Source organism: Notamacropus eugenii, chromosome 5, assembly GCF_028372415.1.
Source record: "Notamacropus eugenii isolate mMacEug1 chromosome 5, mMacEug1.pri_v2, whole genome shotgun sequence".
Taxonomy (NCBI): Eukaryota; Metazoa; Chordata; class Mammalia; order Diprotodontia; family Macropodidae; genus Notamacropus; species Notamacropus eugenii.
Window position 1 is genome coordinate 422,054,175 of NC_092876.1, and position 12,286 is coordinate 422,066,460.

Consider the following 12,286-nt stretch of genomic DNA (forward strand, 5'->3'; position numbering starts at 1 on the left):
AATCTATTCACAATAGCAATGCAGGGGCACCACCATCCCCAAGCTTCCCCCTGTTAGGGCCTTTGCTTGCTGCCTGTTTCCTCTCTCGCCCTCAGCTGTAACTGCTGTAACCAATTTCCTCTCAGCTCTGCTCCACCCTTTTGGCAAACTCCTGCCCCCACAGACTCAAATGTGACTTAGGCTTCTATGTGACTCAAGCAGATCACATGGGCCTATTAATAGATGGGAAATATCTTCCCATTGTGCAAAAACACATTAACAATACATTTGGCCCCAAGATCTTTCTTGTCCATTACATAGGTTAATGGGAGTTTAGAGGTAACTGGTGTCAACAGAACTTTACAACAGTAGTAGCAAGGATGACGCAAAATAAGCACATAAAACAATATCTGAGGGCGGGACTCGTACCCAATCACTTTCAAACAAACGGGACCCAAAATCTTGGAGGAAAGGGGAAAGGTCTCTTCTTCCATAGCTACTTTCTGTTGAGATTGGATATAGAACTCTGCCTGTCTCCAAGAGGTGCCATTTGAGGGGTCAGTTCTTTAACTGGAATCCAGAACTTGGTCAACACCAGGTCCCCCCCCAGCTTGCTCTTCTAAAGGAGAGCCAAACATTGTGGCACAGAAGGATTCCCATGCAAACCAGCCAACTCCCTTTCCATCTGAACTTTCTCTTGTAGCAGCTTGTCTCATAACTTGTTAACAAGACCCAGCTTCTCCTCTATACTCAGCCAGTATTCCTTGCAGATGTAAAAATCTCTAGGTTCTCCCTTTTTGTAGCCTTGATTCCCAGTTTTCACAGAGCCTTGTGCTTTTAGCCCATTCATTCTCTTGCCAGGGAGGAATAAGGAAAATCCTTCCATCCTGGAATATGTATTTCTGAGATGTGATATTTCATAATCCCATTCTCGCTGCCAAATGTAACACCAGTGTGATATTCACAGCGCCTATGGTGGCTATGATTATGCCGGCATATTTCTGAATCACAAAATATAGCAGACTCTCCGTATGGAAGACATAACCAAAGCGGTATTTAAACACCTGAAAGCCGAATCCCAACACCAGAAAGCCAAATTTATCATAACAACAAAGAAATCTGTAGGCAGTAACAATGCAAGGGGCACCACCTACAAATGAACACTTGTACCTTGCTTCCTGCCTCCTCTCACCTCTAAGTGCCGTGACCAATTTCCTCTCAGCTCTGCCCTACCCTTCCTACTCCACCCATTTGGCAAGCTCTTCCCACCACAGACTCATGTGACTCAAACAGGTCTCATGGGCCTATTAATTGATTACACAAAAATACATTAACAACACAGTTTCACAGATATTAATTCTTGTGGAAGGTAAAAACATCTTTGTGGAACTAATTAGCAGAAATAACACATTCACATTTATCTTGGACCTGCACTTTCCAAGCAACTTAGATGATATATGTCTGGAATGATGTAAAATGGTTTATTATATAAAGTGAACGTATTATTTCTGAAAGAATTGCTATGAGGGAGAATAGTAGAAGTGTAATTAGACTCAGAGGGCTTAAAGATTCTAGAAGATGACAGTTGTGTCTTGTCTTCACAGTATGAAGTAGCCTAGGACCAGCCTGCATGTTAAGGGACCAACATAGGTTGGTAGTGTGCAGTAGGAGTCAGGGAAAGACCCAAATGGCATGTAGGTTTCCTTTGTTCTTTGTTCGTTTTCATGCTTTTGGCTAGTATGCATTTTTCTCGATTCCCAAATAGCTTTCCCCATACCTTGCTCCCAAACTGTTTGAGCAGTGCTACTTTTTGCAAGCATGTTATTTTTCCATATAAGCTATGTGTAAAATTTGACCATTTATCTAAGGTATTTGATCTTACAGTGTTGTGAAACATGGTAACTTTTCCATTGAAATTGAAGGGAAACACAGGTATAGGAACTTTGATTGTCTTACTCCAAATTTAAGCCTTTTTCCCCACCATTCAATACCTATTAAATCTTGCCATCTTTAATTCAAGGATAAATTTGGTTACATTGGAAGTAGACTGACTGTATATTATATGCACACATTGGAGGTACCCATTGCAAGGATATAATAGTCTTCTAGTCAAAACCAAGTAGATCCACTAATGGAAAATGAAACGTTACGTGGAAAGTTTTTGAGCACTTTGTAAAGGAATACCTTTGAAGGAGTGTATTTCTCTGCCTTCCAGGCAACTAAAAGCTTAAAAATTGTTTCAAATGCATAGTGATGAGATAAGAGGTGATCAGCTTATTCTGGTGGAAGCATAAAAAAGGTATTCCTGGAGTTGAATCTAGAATCTAGTTTAAGATGGGATGTGCTTATGTGTACATGTTCACACACATCTTTACACATGCACATATACACGTGTGTATGTATATATATGATCTGTGCACTTACAACCAAATGTATATTTATGAATTAGATAACATTTAGTTACATGGAAAATGAATGTTATATGTATCATATATAACTTGTTGGGTATAGTTTTTATATATACACACACGTGTGTGTGTGTGTGTGTAAAACTTAAACATGGCTATTATCACCTGTTATTAGTCATTGAAAGGTATAGTTTGTCTTCAGGAGACATGATAAGGCATTGGCTTATGAACACAGGTTGAATTTGAAATGCTTCTCAAAAATGACATGGAATCTTTTGCAAACTTACTAATCGAGGTAGTCTGACATGATTAATACATGTCCCTTATAAAGTACAATGTATCACACTAGAAAATTATAGTATTGACTTCTTAAATAATCATACTGGTTAATAAAATTGAAAAGAATGCTTTTTTTCTTAGTACAGATAAAGGGAAGGAGAAAAGCTTAGGAGTTAAAGTTATGGATGGAGTATGTTGGTGATGAAAATAAGTATGTATGAAAAGTACATGGGATATTTTATGGTGCTTAACAAAATTGTACTCAGTCTCTGGCTAAAAAAATAAATCATGTATGCAACTTTTAATATATTAAAAAACTAAGAAACTGACAATTATCAAATCTTTATTCCTAACCACTGAGTTACGTTACTAAACTTAGAACTTTTGAGAAAGAGAGAAATTATATGTATTTATTCTGTTCTCCAATAACAGGTCACCCAAAAGAAGGAGATCAAGGTCTGGTTCTAGATCTCGAAGGTCCCGTCATAGACGTTCTCGTTCACGGTCCCGAGAGAGGCGTCGGCATTCTCCTCGATCCCGATCCCAGGAGAGACGAGAACGAGAGAGAGAAAGGGAACGAAGGCAAAAGGGGCTTCCTCAGATTAAGCCAGAGACTGCTAGTGGTAAGTCTCTCCAAACTTTTTGAAGTTATTAGACTTTTTTTCTGTAATATTTTTATGTGTTGAAGTTGTAATAAGTGGTTTGGTTTTTAGGTTTGGAGGTAGAAAGTAGAAGGCATAAGAAGTGAGCAAATGAGTATTTCTACTGTGACCATGCTTTCCACGGAACCTCCCACATTAACTTCATGTAATATAAAAACTTCACGAATCTCAGCTTACATCATAATCTCTTACTTTCAGGATAATTTGTTTTAAAGTTGTTAAAGTACTGTCTTAGGAATAATTTTAGCAACAGAGTGGGGGAGGCATCAGGGAATCAGAGGAGGTTTCATGGAAGAGGTGGCACCTGACTTCATCTTTGAAGAAACAAAAAGTACCATTGACCCCATGGGTGGTCTGAAACCTATTTTTTAAATGCATAAAATACAATAGGGTTAAAAGGTAAAATATGTTGAAATAGAGTTATCAAAATTTTATTTTAAAAAACAGATACATGGACATCAGATTAAGAATCCTGTATACAGAAGGCTTTTTAAATGAGGAAATGGCATGATACAACCTGCACCTTAGGAAGATTAAATGGGATTGAATGGTTGCAAAACTGGAGGCTGAGAAACTTAATTGAAGTAGCTTTTATAGTAGCCCAGGTGAAAGATATTGAGCACCTTCTTTAGAGGTGATGGTTATGAAAGTAGAAAGATGGGGAAAGATGCAAGAGATATTGTGGAGCTTAAATGGACAAGATCTGAGAGCTGATTTGATTGTGTATGGGAGTTGACAGAGAGGGGAGACTCTAGGTTAATAACCTCGGTCACTAGGAGGATGATAGAATGCAAAAGGGAAAACTTTGAGAAGGGCACGTATCTATATAAATGTCATATATTGTGAATTTGAACTAATAGTGGGAGGTGTCCAGTTGGAGTATTTAATAGGTATAGTTACATAATTGGAGCTTATCTGTGTAGAGAAGATAATTTAATCCTTAGGAGCTGGTGAGGTCACAGAGAGAGAGAGAGAGAGAGAGAGAGAGAGAGAGAGAGAGTGTGTGTGTGTGTGTGTGTGTGTGTGTGTGTGTGTGTGTGTACATGATACATCTATATATATGATATATATACATATGTACATATGAAACATAGTATTGGAGAGGTGTAGGTGCAACTGTGAAAAGGAGTTAGAAGGATGTGCTTTTATTTGGGAAGAAGGAGATTTGAAAAAAAGAAAAAATCAATGAAACATTTGAACATTTGAAATTTAAGGTTAGGGTTAGGAGAGAATTAAGAAAATTTCAGAAAGGATACATATAGAGAAACAGGACAGAGTTGGTACTACTACTATATGAAATCTAACATTTTAAAATAAGCTGTGTTAATAGATTCACAGTTTCATATACAGTCTTTTATATGTGGAAATGTTCATGTTTGAGTGTATAGTTCATAATATATTTTTAAAGAACTTTCGATTTACTAATTAAGAGATTATTGGTGATCTTTAAGCTCAGTTCACTTGAGTTGGTGGTGTTAGAAGCCAAATTGCAAGGGATTAAATATTGTGTGAGTGAGTAAAAAGTGGAGACAAAAATAAAAAATTGGTAGACTCGAGGGATGGAGATACTGGAAGTCCTGGTATATATGCCCAGTGAATTAGAGGTAGAAGTACATGAGAGGAAGATCTGAGGGAGAAATTTCATAGTTGAAGATGGCATAGTTTTGAATGCTAATATCTAAGATGTGACCATTCCTGTCAAATGGAGAGGAAGGTCTTCAGAGATGAGAAAAAAATTGAGATACACCAGGTACATCAATGTGAAATGTTCAAAGATAAGGGCAGAGTAGGAGAGGACTGAGCCAGATGCCAGACTCCTTAGCTGATATTTACATGGTATTTTAAGAGAATCTTCTCAAAGTACTTTTTGTGCATTATCTTATTTGATCTTCACAACAACCCTATGAACCTGTAATATCACAGGTATTATTTTCCAGATGAGGAACTGAGGCTTATCAAGTAGGAGGTCTTGCTCATGGTCATAGAATTAATTAGTGGTAGAAGAAAAAGCAAGAATGAAATAGACCCATAAGTGATCACAGCAAAGGTCTGTTTAAAATAATAATAGATAGGGGAGTGCATCTCCTCAGAGTTTCCTGAATAATAGAAGCAAAAGGGAATTGAATAATACATGTCCTGTTTCTGAAGCTAGATGTGTTAACACAGAATAGTTAGCACTGGAGAAGGAGGCAAGCACAATTGTGGGGAAAAGTATGTGTGAAGGGGCAGTAATAAATGCTGTTGTGGGAGTGAAATCTTGGTGAACACAGTACAGAATATAAAAACGTAATAACTGGGGAGAAGCAGGACTGAAGAGTTATCAGGGAATTGGATTTTTTTTACTGTAGTAGGTGATTGAACTACAGGGATTTAGGAGAGAAAGGAAGTAGAAATGCCCTAAAAGAGTCAATAACAGTTGAAGTGTACGGTGGATTGAGTCCTGCAAGAGGTGAGTTCTCAAATCTTAATATAGTTCAGTTTTAAGCTTTATAGCTTATTAAGCTTAAAACTGCGCTGAGACTTGAGAGGACTTATATATGTAATGTATATATGTATATATATATAGTTAGAATTTATGTATATGTATTACATATGTACACAGATACATATACGCACCTTTATTCTAATGGCAAATTAGACTGTTTCAAAAGAAGTGGTAAAAGGAATTTCTAGTTGGGGGTAGGAATTGGGTAAAGCTTCTTGGAGAAGGTAGCATCTGAGTGAGGCCTTGAAGGAGGAAAAGGATTTCCAAAGAAAAAATAAAAACTAGTCTAGGCGTAGAGGACTGTATGTGCCCAAAATTAGGTAGTGTAGTGGGCAGAGTGCTGCACTTGGATTCAGGAAGACTTAATTTCAAATCCTGCCTCAATTAACTGATTAGTGACCCTTGGAAAGTCACTTGACTTCTGTAAGCCTCAGTGCAGTTTAAACCTTATAGTTTATTAAGCTTAAAACTGTTCTGAGAGTTTTGGGACACCCTGTATATACATATATACACATCAATCTACACATACGTAAATACACTAGTAGATTTTAAGCTCCATGACAGCTATCATTGACTTTTAACTGTGCTTTAGATTAATAGGTGCTTAAATGCTAATTGAATGAATAGCAGTTGGAATGATAATATTGGAGTTCCAATTCTAGGGGAGTTGTGTCTTTTCAACATTTTGTTGATTAAACAAATGTTTGAGTTTTCTCAGTGTGCAAATTTTCTTATGTGTTAAAATGAAAGCATTTGTGGTCACATGAAAATTAACAGGTTTTTACAAAAATCATATACAGATGAGTTACTTTTTACTGTGATGTTATTCATGTGGAATTTACCATTGTTTGATGGTTTGAAGTTTGTAAAGCTGTACATTTTGTAAATTACAAAAGCTGATTAATGACTTCCAACTTAGTTCCTGCAGTTCAGGTATCTGAGTTAAAATCAGTTTGCCTTTATTTTCTTCCAAGTGTAGCTAACCAAATCCCAGTATTTAGTGCATCTTGTAGTAAACCTTGATTATCCTGTTTTTTTGTATCTTCATTAAAATTGTATAAAACATTTTTAAAATGTGATTCTTTCATTTACAAACTATTTGGAAGGATGAATAAGTTGCATTAAGGCAAAAAAGAAGAGACAGGCCACTGCAGACTTAAGTTAAAATGTAACATGCAGCAGAACTGGAAGACATATAAATACCTGGGTACAAATATACCTTCCTTCATTAAAGTTAAAGTATTTATTAAGTCTTGATTACTAGTCTCAGTTTGGATTTATTCTTGTGGTCTAAGTAAGTTTAATTCCCTAAGTCCAGAACACTCCAGCCTTTATTCACTGGGAAATTCATTACTTTTTTCTTGGGGGACACATTAGTGTATATTTTTTTTACTATCGTTTGCCACAAGCTTTCTTTAATTACTACAACTAGACGAGAATATCAGTGAGCTAAAAAGTCTGACTGCTTTCTGTTCCACCTTAGCATGTTGCCTATTCCATGACCAGTAGAGAATGTGAACAAACATGGAGTTGAATAGATGACAGTGATTTTCCCCCAAAATTGATACCATTCCAATTAAGTAGACTCTCATTGTTCTCACTCACTTTTTTTTCCAGCATCATTTTATGTCCTGTCCTTCAAAAGCTACCTATTTTCATGAATTTTACATAAGATGATATGTGGTTGTTCTCTCAGCTCTATAATTCCACAGCATGAATGAAAAGAGGACTTTGGTGGAAATAACTTATACTTATTAAATGAACCACATCTTTTTTTTTGGTCTGAACGTTATGAAACATGCTGTGAACATAGTTATGCAGTAGCTTATTGGTGTCGTTTATTTTTAAAAAATAGAATTTCTGTAGCATTATGATGTTACTTAAATCTAAATAATGAAAAAAATAATCTTTGTAGATATAAAACAATATAGTTATGTCTTCTGTTAAGTAAATCTATTTTTGAAATGCTTAAATCTACTTTTATAAAATGAATTATTTAAAACATGCAAGAGAAAGTTGTTATTTAGGAATATTACTGTGACATGTAAAACAAATAATTGCTTTCAAATTTCATTGAGATAATTGTAAATATACATTCGGAATATTTCAAATGAGATATAACTGTGTTCTTTGCAAGTGTATTTTGTTTTTAAATCATTTTTCCTCCAAGTTTAAAAATTATTCTTTTCCTTTAAGTTTGTAGTACTACACTCTGGGTGGGACAGCTAGACAAAAGAACTACTCAGCAGGATGTTGCCAGTCTATTAGAAGAGTTTGGCCCAATTGAATCAATTAATGTAAGTATTTCTCCCACCACTTAATAATTGATGATTTTGACAGATACAAGAATTTTGTGATTGACAGCAAAGAGAATAAAACTAAGGTCTCCTGATTAGATGGTTAGCATTTTTCTGGTATAACCATGTTTCTTGAATGATATTATATGGCATTGCCTGTTTTAATTCAAAGCCCAATTCTAAGGAAGGAGCCTTAAAAATAACTGTTTTGTATTAGCTTAGAGAAAATTTTCATAACAGTAATGAGTGTATAAATTTAACAAATATGGTTTCTAGAGATTGTAGTATGAAAAGGGGGAAAGGGACTTCTTGCCAAAATGGTTACCTGAATGGAATCAGATGTTCAATTCCCATATACTGCGTCAGAGCTGATAATGATCTGAAATCCAATAAGAAGCTATAGTTAGTGATTTATTCCACCCCAGAACTGCATAATAGATCAGCTAGAAGCCTTAGTATAGGAAAGTGAGCCCCTCCAGCAAAGCCAGTACCAGTCTGGACACAGACTGCCAGGAAACTTGTAACCTGCAAGAATCTGTGTCCTGAAGCATCAGGAGTTCCCCTGAGAAAGCTCCAGGTTGATCAGAAAGCCCCAGGATAAGGACCTTAGACATGCCAGAGAATAGTAGCCTAGCACAAAAACACTCAAACCTAGACTGCCTAAGGCTTCCTAAGGTCCCCAAAACTATTATCTTAATACAACAGTAAAAATCCAGCACTCTGAACCCCCAAAAAATCAATGGAATTTGGGGAGGGTCACTGTAAGAATCTTGGGGGTCCTAGAGCAAGAAATGACTTAAAGGAAATACATCATTACCTAGAAGACATGAATGAAGAGATAAAAAAAAATTGAAATAAAAACTCTGGAATAAAGAATTTGAAGGAAAACAAATAACTTTAAAAGGTGGTAAACCTTACCCAAGAAATGGACTTTCTGAAAACTAGAATAGCTCAATAGAAATCAGTGACTTCATGAGCCAGAAGAAAAAAATTAAGAAAATGTAAGAACTACAACATCAGAAACATGACCTGCTTGTTGTACCAGGGTCACATGCTTCTAGGTACTTATCCTTCTACTTTTAGGACCCCAGGCAGTATCTCAGCTCCATCCAGAAAGGTGAAAGTGCCTCCTTGAAAACTAGTTAAGAAGCCGTTTATGCATCTGAAGGGATTCTAAGTCTACTAGGTTTATCCCTTCATTCTAGTCCACATATGACTTGATTGGGGGACTAGTCTTATATCCAAAAGATCCTACCCTTTTTTACCCCCTGCATTTCTGTGGCCCATTTGAATATCCATCTCCATTGGCTAGATATAAATGATAAAGGGGCAGATTATATCTGCTATGGAATTTTACTAAGAATTAAAATGTTTCCTTTATCCTAGGGATAAATTTAAATTACTACTATCACAAATATCTTTTCATATTTATGATTTTTCTATTGTGTATTTTGGAACAGATGATACCTCCTCGGGGATGTGCCTATATTGTAATGGTCCATAGACAAGATGCTTACCGTGCCCTTCAAAAACTGAGCCGTGGCAACTACAAAGTCAACCAGAAATCTATAAAGGTACAAATATGGAGGAAATATATATTGGAGTCTGTTTTTAAATTTCCACATTGAATTTGTTGTTTCATCACTTTAAAAAAATTTGACATTAGGAATTTTTTGCATACTTTTAATGCCATTTTTTGATGCAACATTCCATGTACCTGGTAAAATTTGAAGTGATTTGTACATTCCTTTTATAAGTGAGCTTTTTAAAAAAATAAATAAATGAAGTTAGCCTTATTTATTTTTGCCTTCTGATAAGAATTCTAGGACCTGTGTACTTGGAAAAGTTTGTTACAGTGAAAAATGTAGTTGTGTTTAATTCATGCTTTGAATAAGTATTCCTTCAACAAATGTTTGTGAAGCCCTTCTATTTAATTCCATCCTCAGCAATCATCATATTCTACCTCCTGTTATAGTGATAATGAGTAGATGGTTGTCCTTCTTGTATCCACCAGTCCTACAAGTACCTTAGTTGTAGCCTTTTGAGACTAGAAACTTGTCATCTTTATTTGGTTTGTATGGTGCCTTAGAACCACTAGACCCTTAGTATTTGTTGAAGTGAATTTGATAGCATGATGGACTTTGCTACCAAATTCTAGTTTGTTTTTTCATTAATATATTAAACCAACCAAATTAATTTTATCTACTACATGTACAAATGAATAATACAATTTAGTACTTCAGAAATGGCATTACTTGATCAGTGATAAAAATTTTATTTAATAGTATAGACATCTAATCCAGTTTGATAGCTTCCATGGAAGCCACTGTTTTGCAACACTTAAAATCTCAACAGCCAATATAATTTCATCATAAATGAAGGAATTTCTGTGAGTTACAGGAGTAATTCTTAGATCATATATCATGTGTCTGATTTGCCAGAGTAGTCTTCCCTGCCCTGGGATAGAGACCCTTTTATCTTTTTTCTGGTGAGAAATCAAAACTCCAAAGTGTTATTATAGGTATGAGAATAGAGAAGACTTACTGTGAATAGCAAGTAGCATTTAGGGCTGAAGAGCCCTCTTCCAGAGGTGATACAGTGTATTTCAGACATAACAGAGTTATAATGAAGAATTCTGATGCATAGGACGTTCATCTGATGTCACAGGAGAAGTGATTGATCATATTGTGGTCCAGCTGCACAATTTCTGTCCCCTGTTTGAAAGTGGCACATACCCTATCCTTAAACAGCCTGGCCAAAGATGGCACAGGAGACTGTCCCAATTTGCCTCTCTCCTCCAGGCTTCTCAATAGCTGTACTTCCTCTATATGTGGGCAGAAAGTGCTAAGAATCCTCTGAAGTTACTTTTCTCCCTGGATAGAATGAAGTCCAGAAAAATATACTCACTCCCTAGAGAAATGAAGGACCTTAATAATCCCCTCTCAGGGTGGAGAAGTAATCTAGGGGACTAATTAATGTTTCTCCTTAGACTTCCTGGGAGCTCTGGTGTCCTCTGTCCAGACCTACAGTTGGTCATTGGTGTTCTCCATTACAAATCTGCATGCTGCACCTTCTTTCTTTTGTTTCCTGTACTCACCATACCCCAACACACACTATTTGTTCCTTCCTAGGCACATCTGTAGACCATAATCTTACCCAATAGATGCTTCTGGTTTAAACTTATATACTGTTATTTAGAGAGTGTTAAATATCAGTAATCAATATTTTTAATTCCTCCCTGCCTTTTTCTGCTTTTTTTTTGACTGGTGAAATAGATTGCATGGGCCTTAAATAAAGGAATAAAAGCAGATTATAAACAATATTGGGATGTGGAACTAGGTGTTACTTACATACCATGGGACAAAGTCAAACCTGAAGACCTTGAAAGTTTTTGTGAAGGAGGAATGCTGGACAATGAAACGCTTAATCCCGGTAAGAGAAAATATAATTTAACTTTGACTTACTCTTTTAGCTAGTTAATGTGTATGCCAGTTTAAAATGTACCCTGCTTTGTCTACCTAAGAGGGAATAAACTTTGTGTTTTCATTCCATAAGTAAAAGTGGAAACGTTCACATCATTTCTGAGGATCCTTCATGACCAGTGTCATCTGTGTGGTGTAGCTGGTCGGGGTTAAAGTAGCCCAAATGAAGTGAAATCTTTTGACCTCAGCCTTATTTACATTATGTTACATCATATTACTTCTGCTAAGCCTTGTCATTGTACCACCAGTTGTAGATTAGTAACTTCATTGCAGCTTTAGGTTGTATGTCATACTTTGTAATTTGTATTTAATAAATGTTTACTAAGTGGCTCAAAGAACTCTCTTAAGGGGAATATGTGGAGGGCTGCAAAGGTTAAGATACATTCTCTGAGCTCATGAAGATTACAGTGCTCAAACTAGGTAGGAAAATGTCGATAAAGCTCTATTACTGTTATTGCTTATGTCTAGTGTGGTGGGGTTTTTTTGTTTTGTTTGTTTGGTTTTTGGTAACTAGTATGGTGCAAAATGCAGTGTTTGTATAGGTCATGATAGTCTTAGACTCCGAGTCTTAAATAGAATGAAAGCTAGACTATATAACAAGTTAGAGAAGTAATAAATTGGTGAAAGTGTTTTAAGGAACTTAGTGTCTCACAGTAGACTTAAGAGCACAACAATACAAATCAAGTAAAAGTCA

At 36.0% G+C, this 12,286-nt stretch overlaps 1 protein-coding gene across 6 annotated transcripts in view; it reads left to right on the forward strand.

Moving 5' to 3' along the window:
* Positions 1–12,286, forward strand: part of SCAF4 (SR-related CTD associated factor 4) — a 95,656-nt gene that overhangs the window by 62,104 nt on the left and 21,266 nt on the right. For all 6 annotated transcript variants that reach the window (XM_072615001.1, XM_072614999.1, XM_072615003.1 and 3 more), the window contains 4 exons: positions 3,099–3,289; positions 8,010–8,110; positions 9,571–9,684; positions 11,386–11,542. In XM_072615001.1, the coding sequence (XP_072471102.1) occupies positions 3,099–3,289; positions 8,010–8,110; positions 9,571–9,684; positions 11,386–11,542 (563 nt within the window). The remainder of the gene's footprint in view (positions 1–3,098; positions 3,290–8,009; positions 8,111–9,570; positions 9,685–11,385; positions 11,543–12,286) is intronic.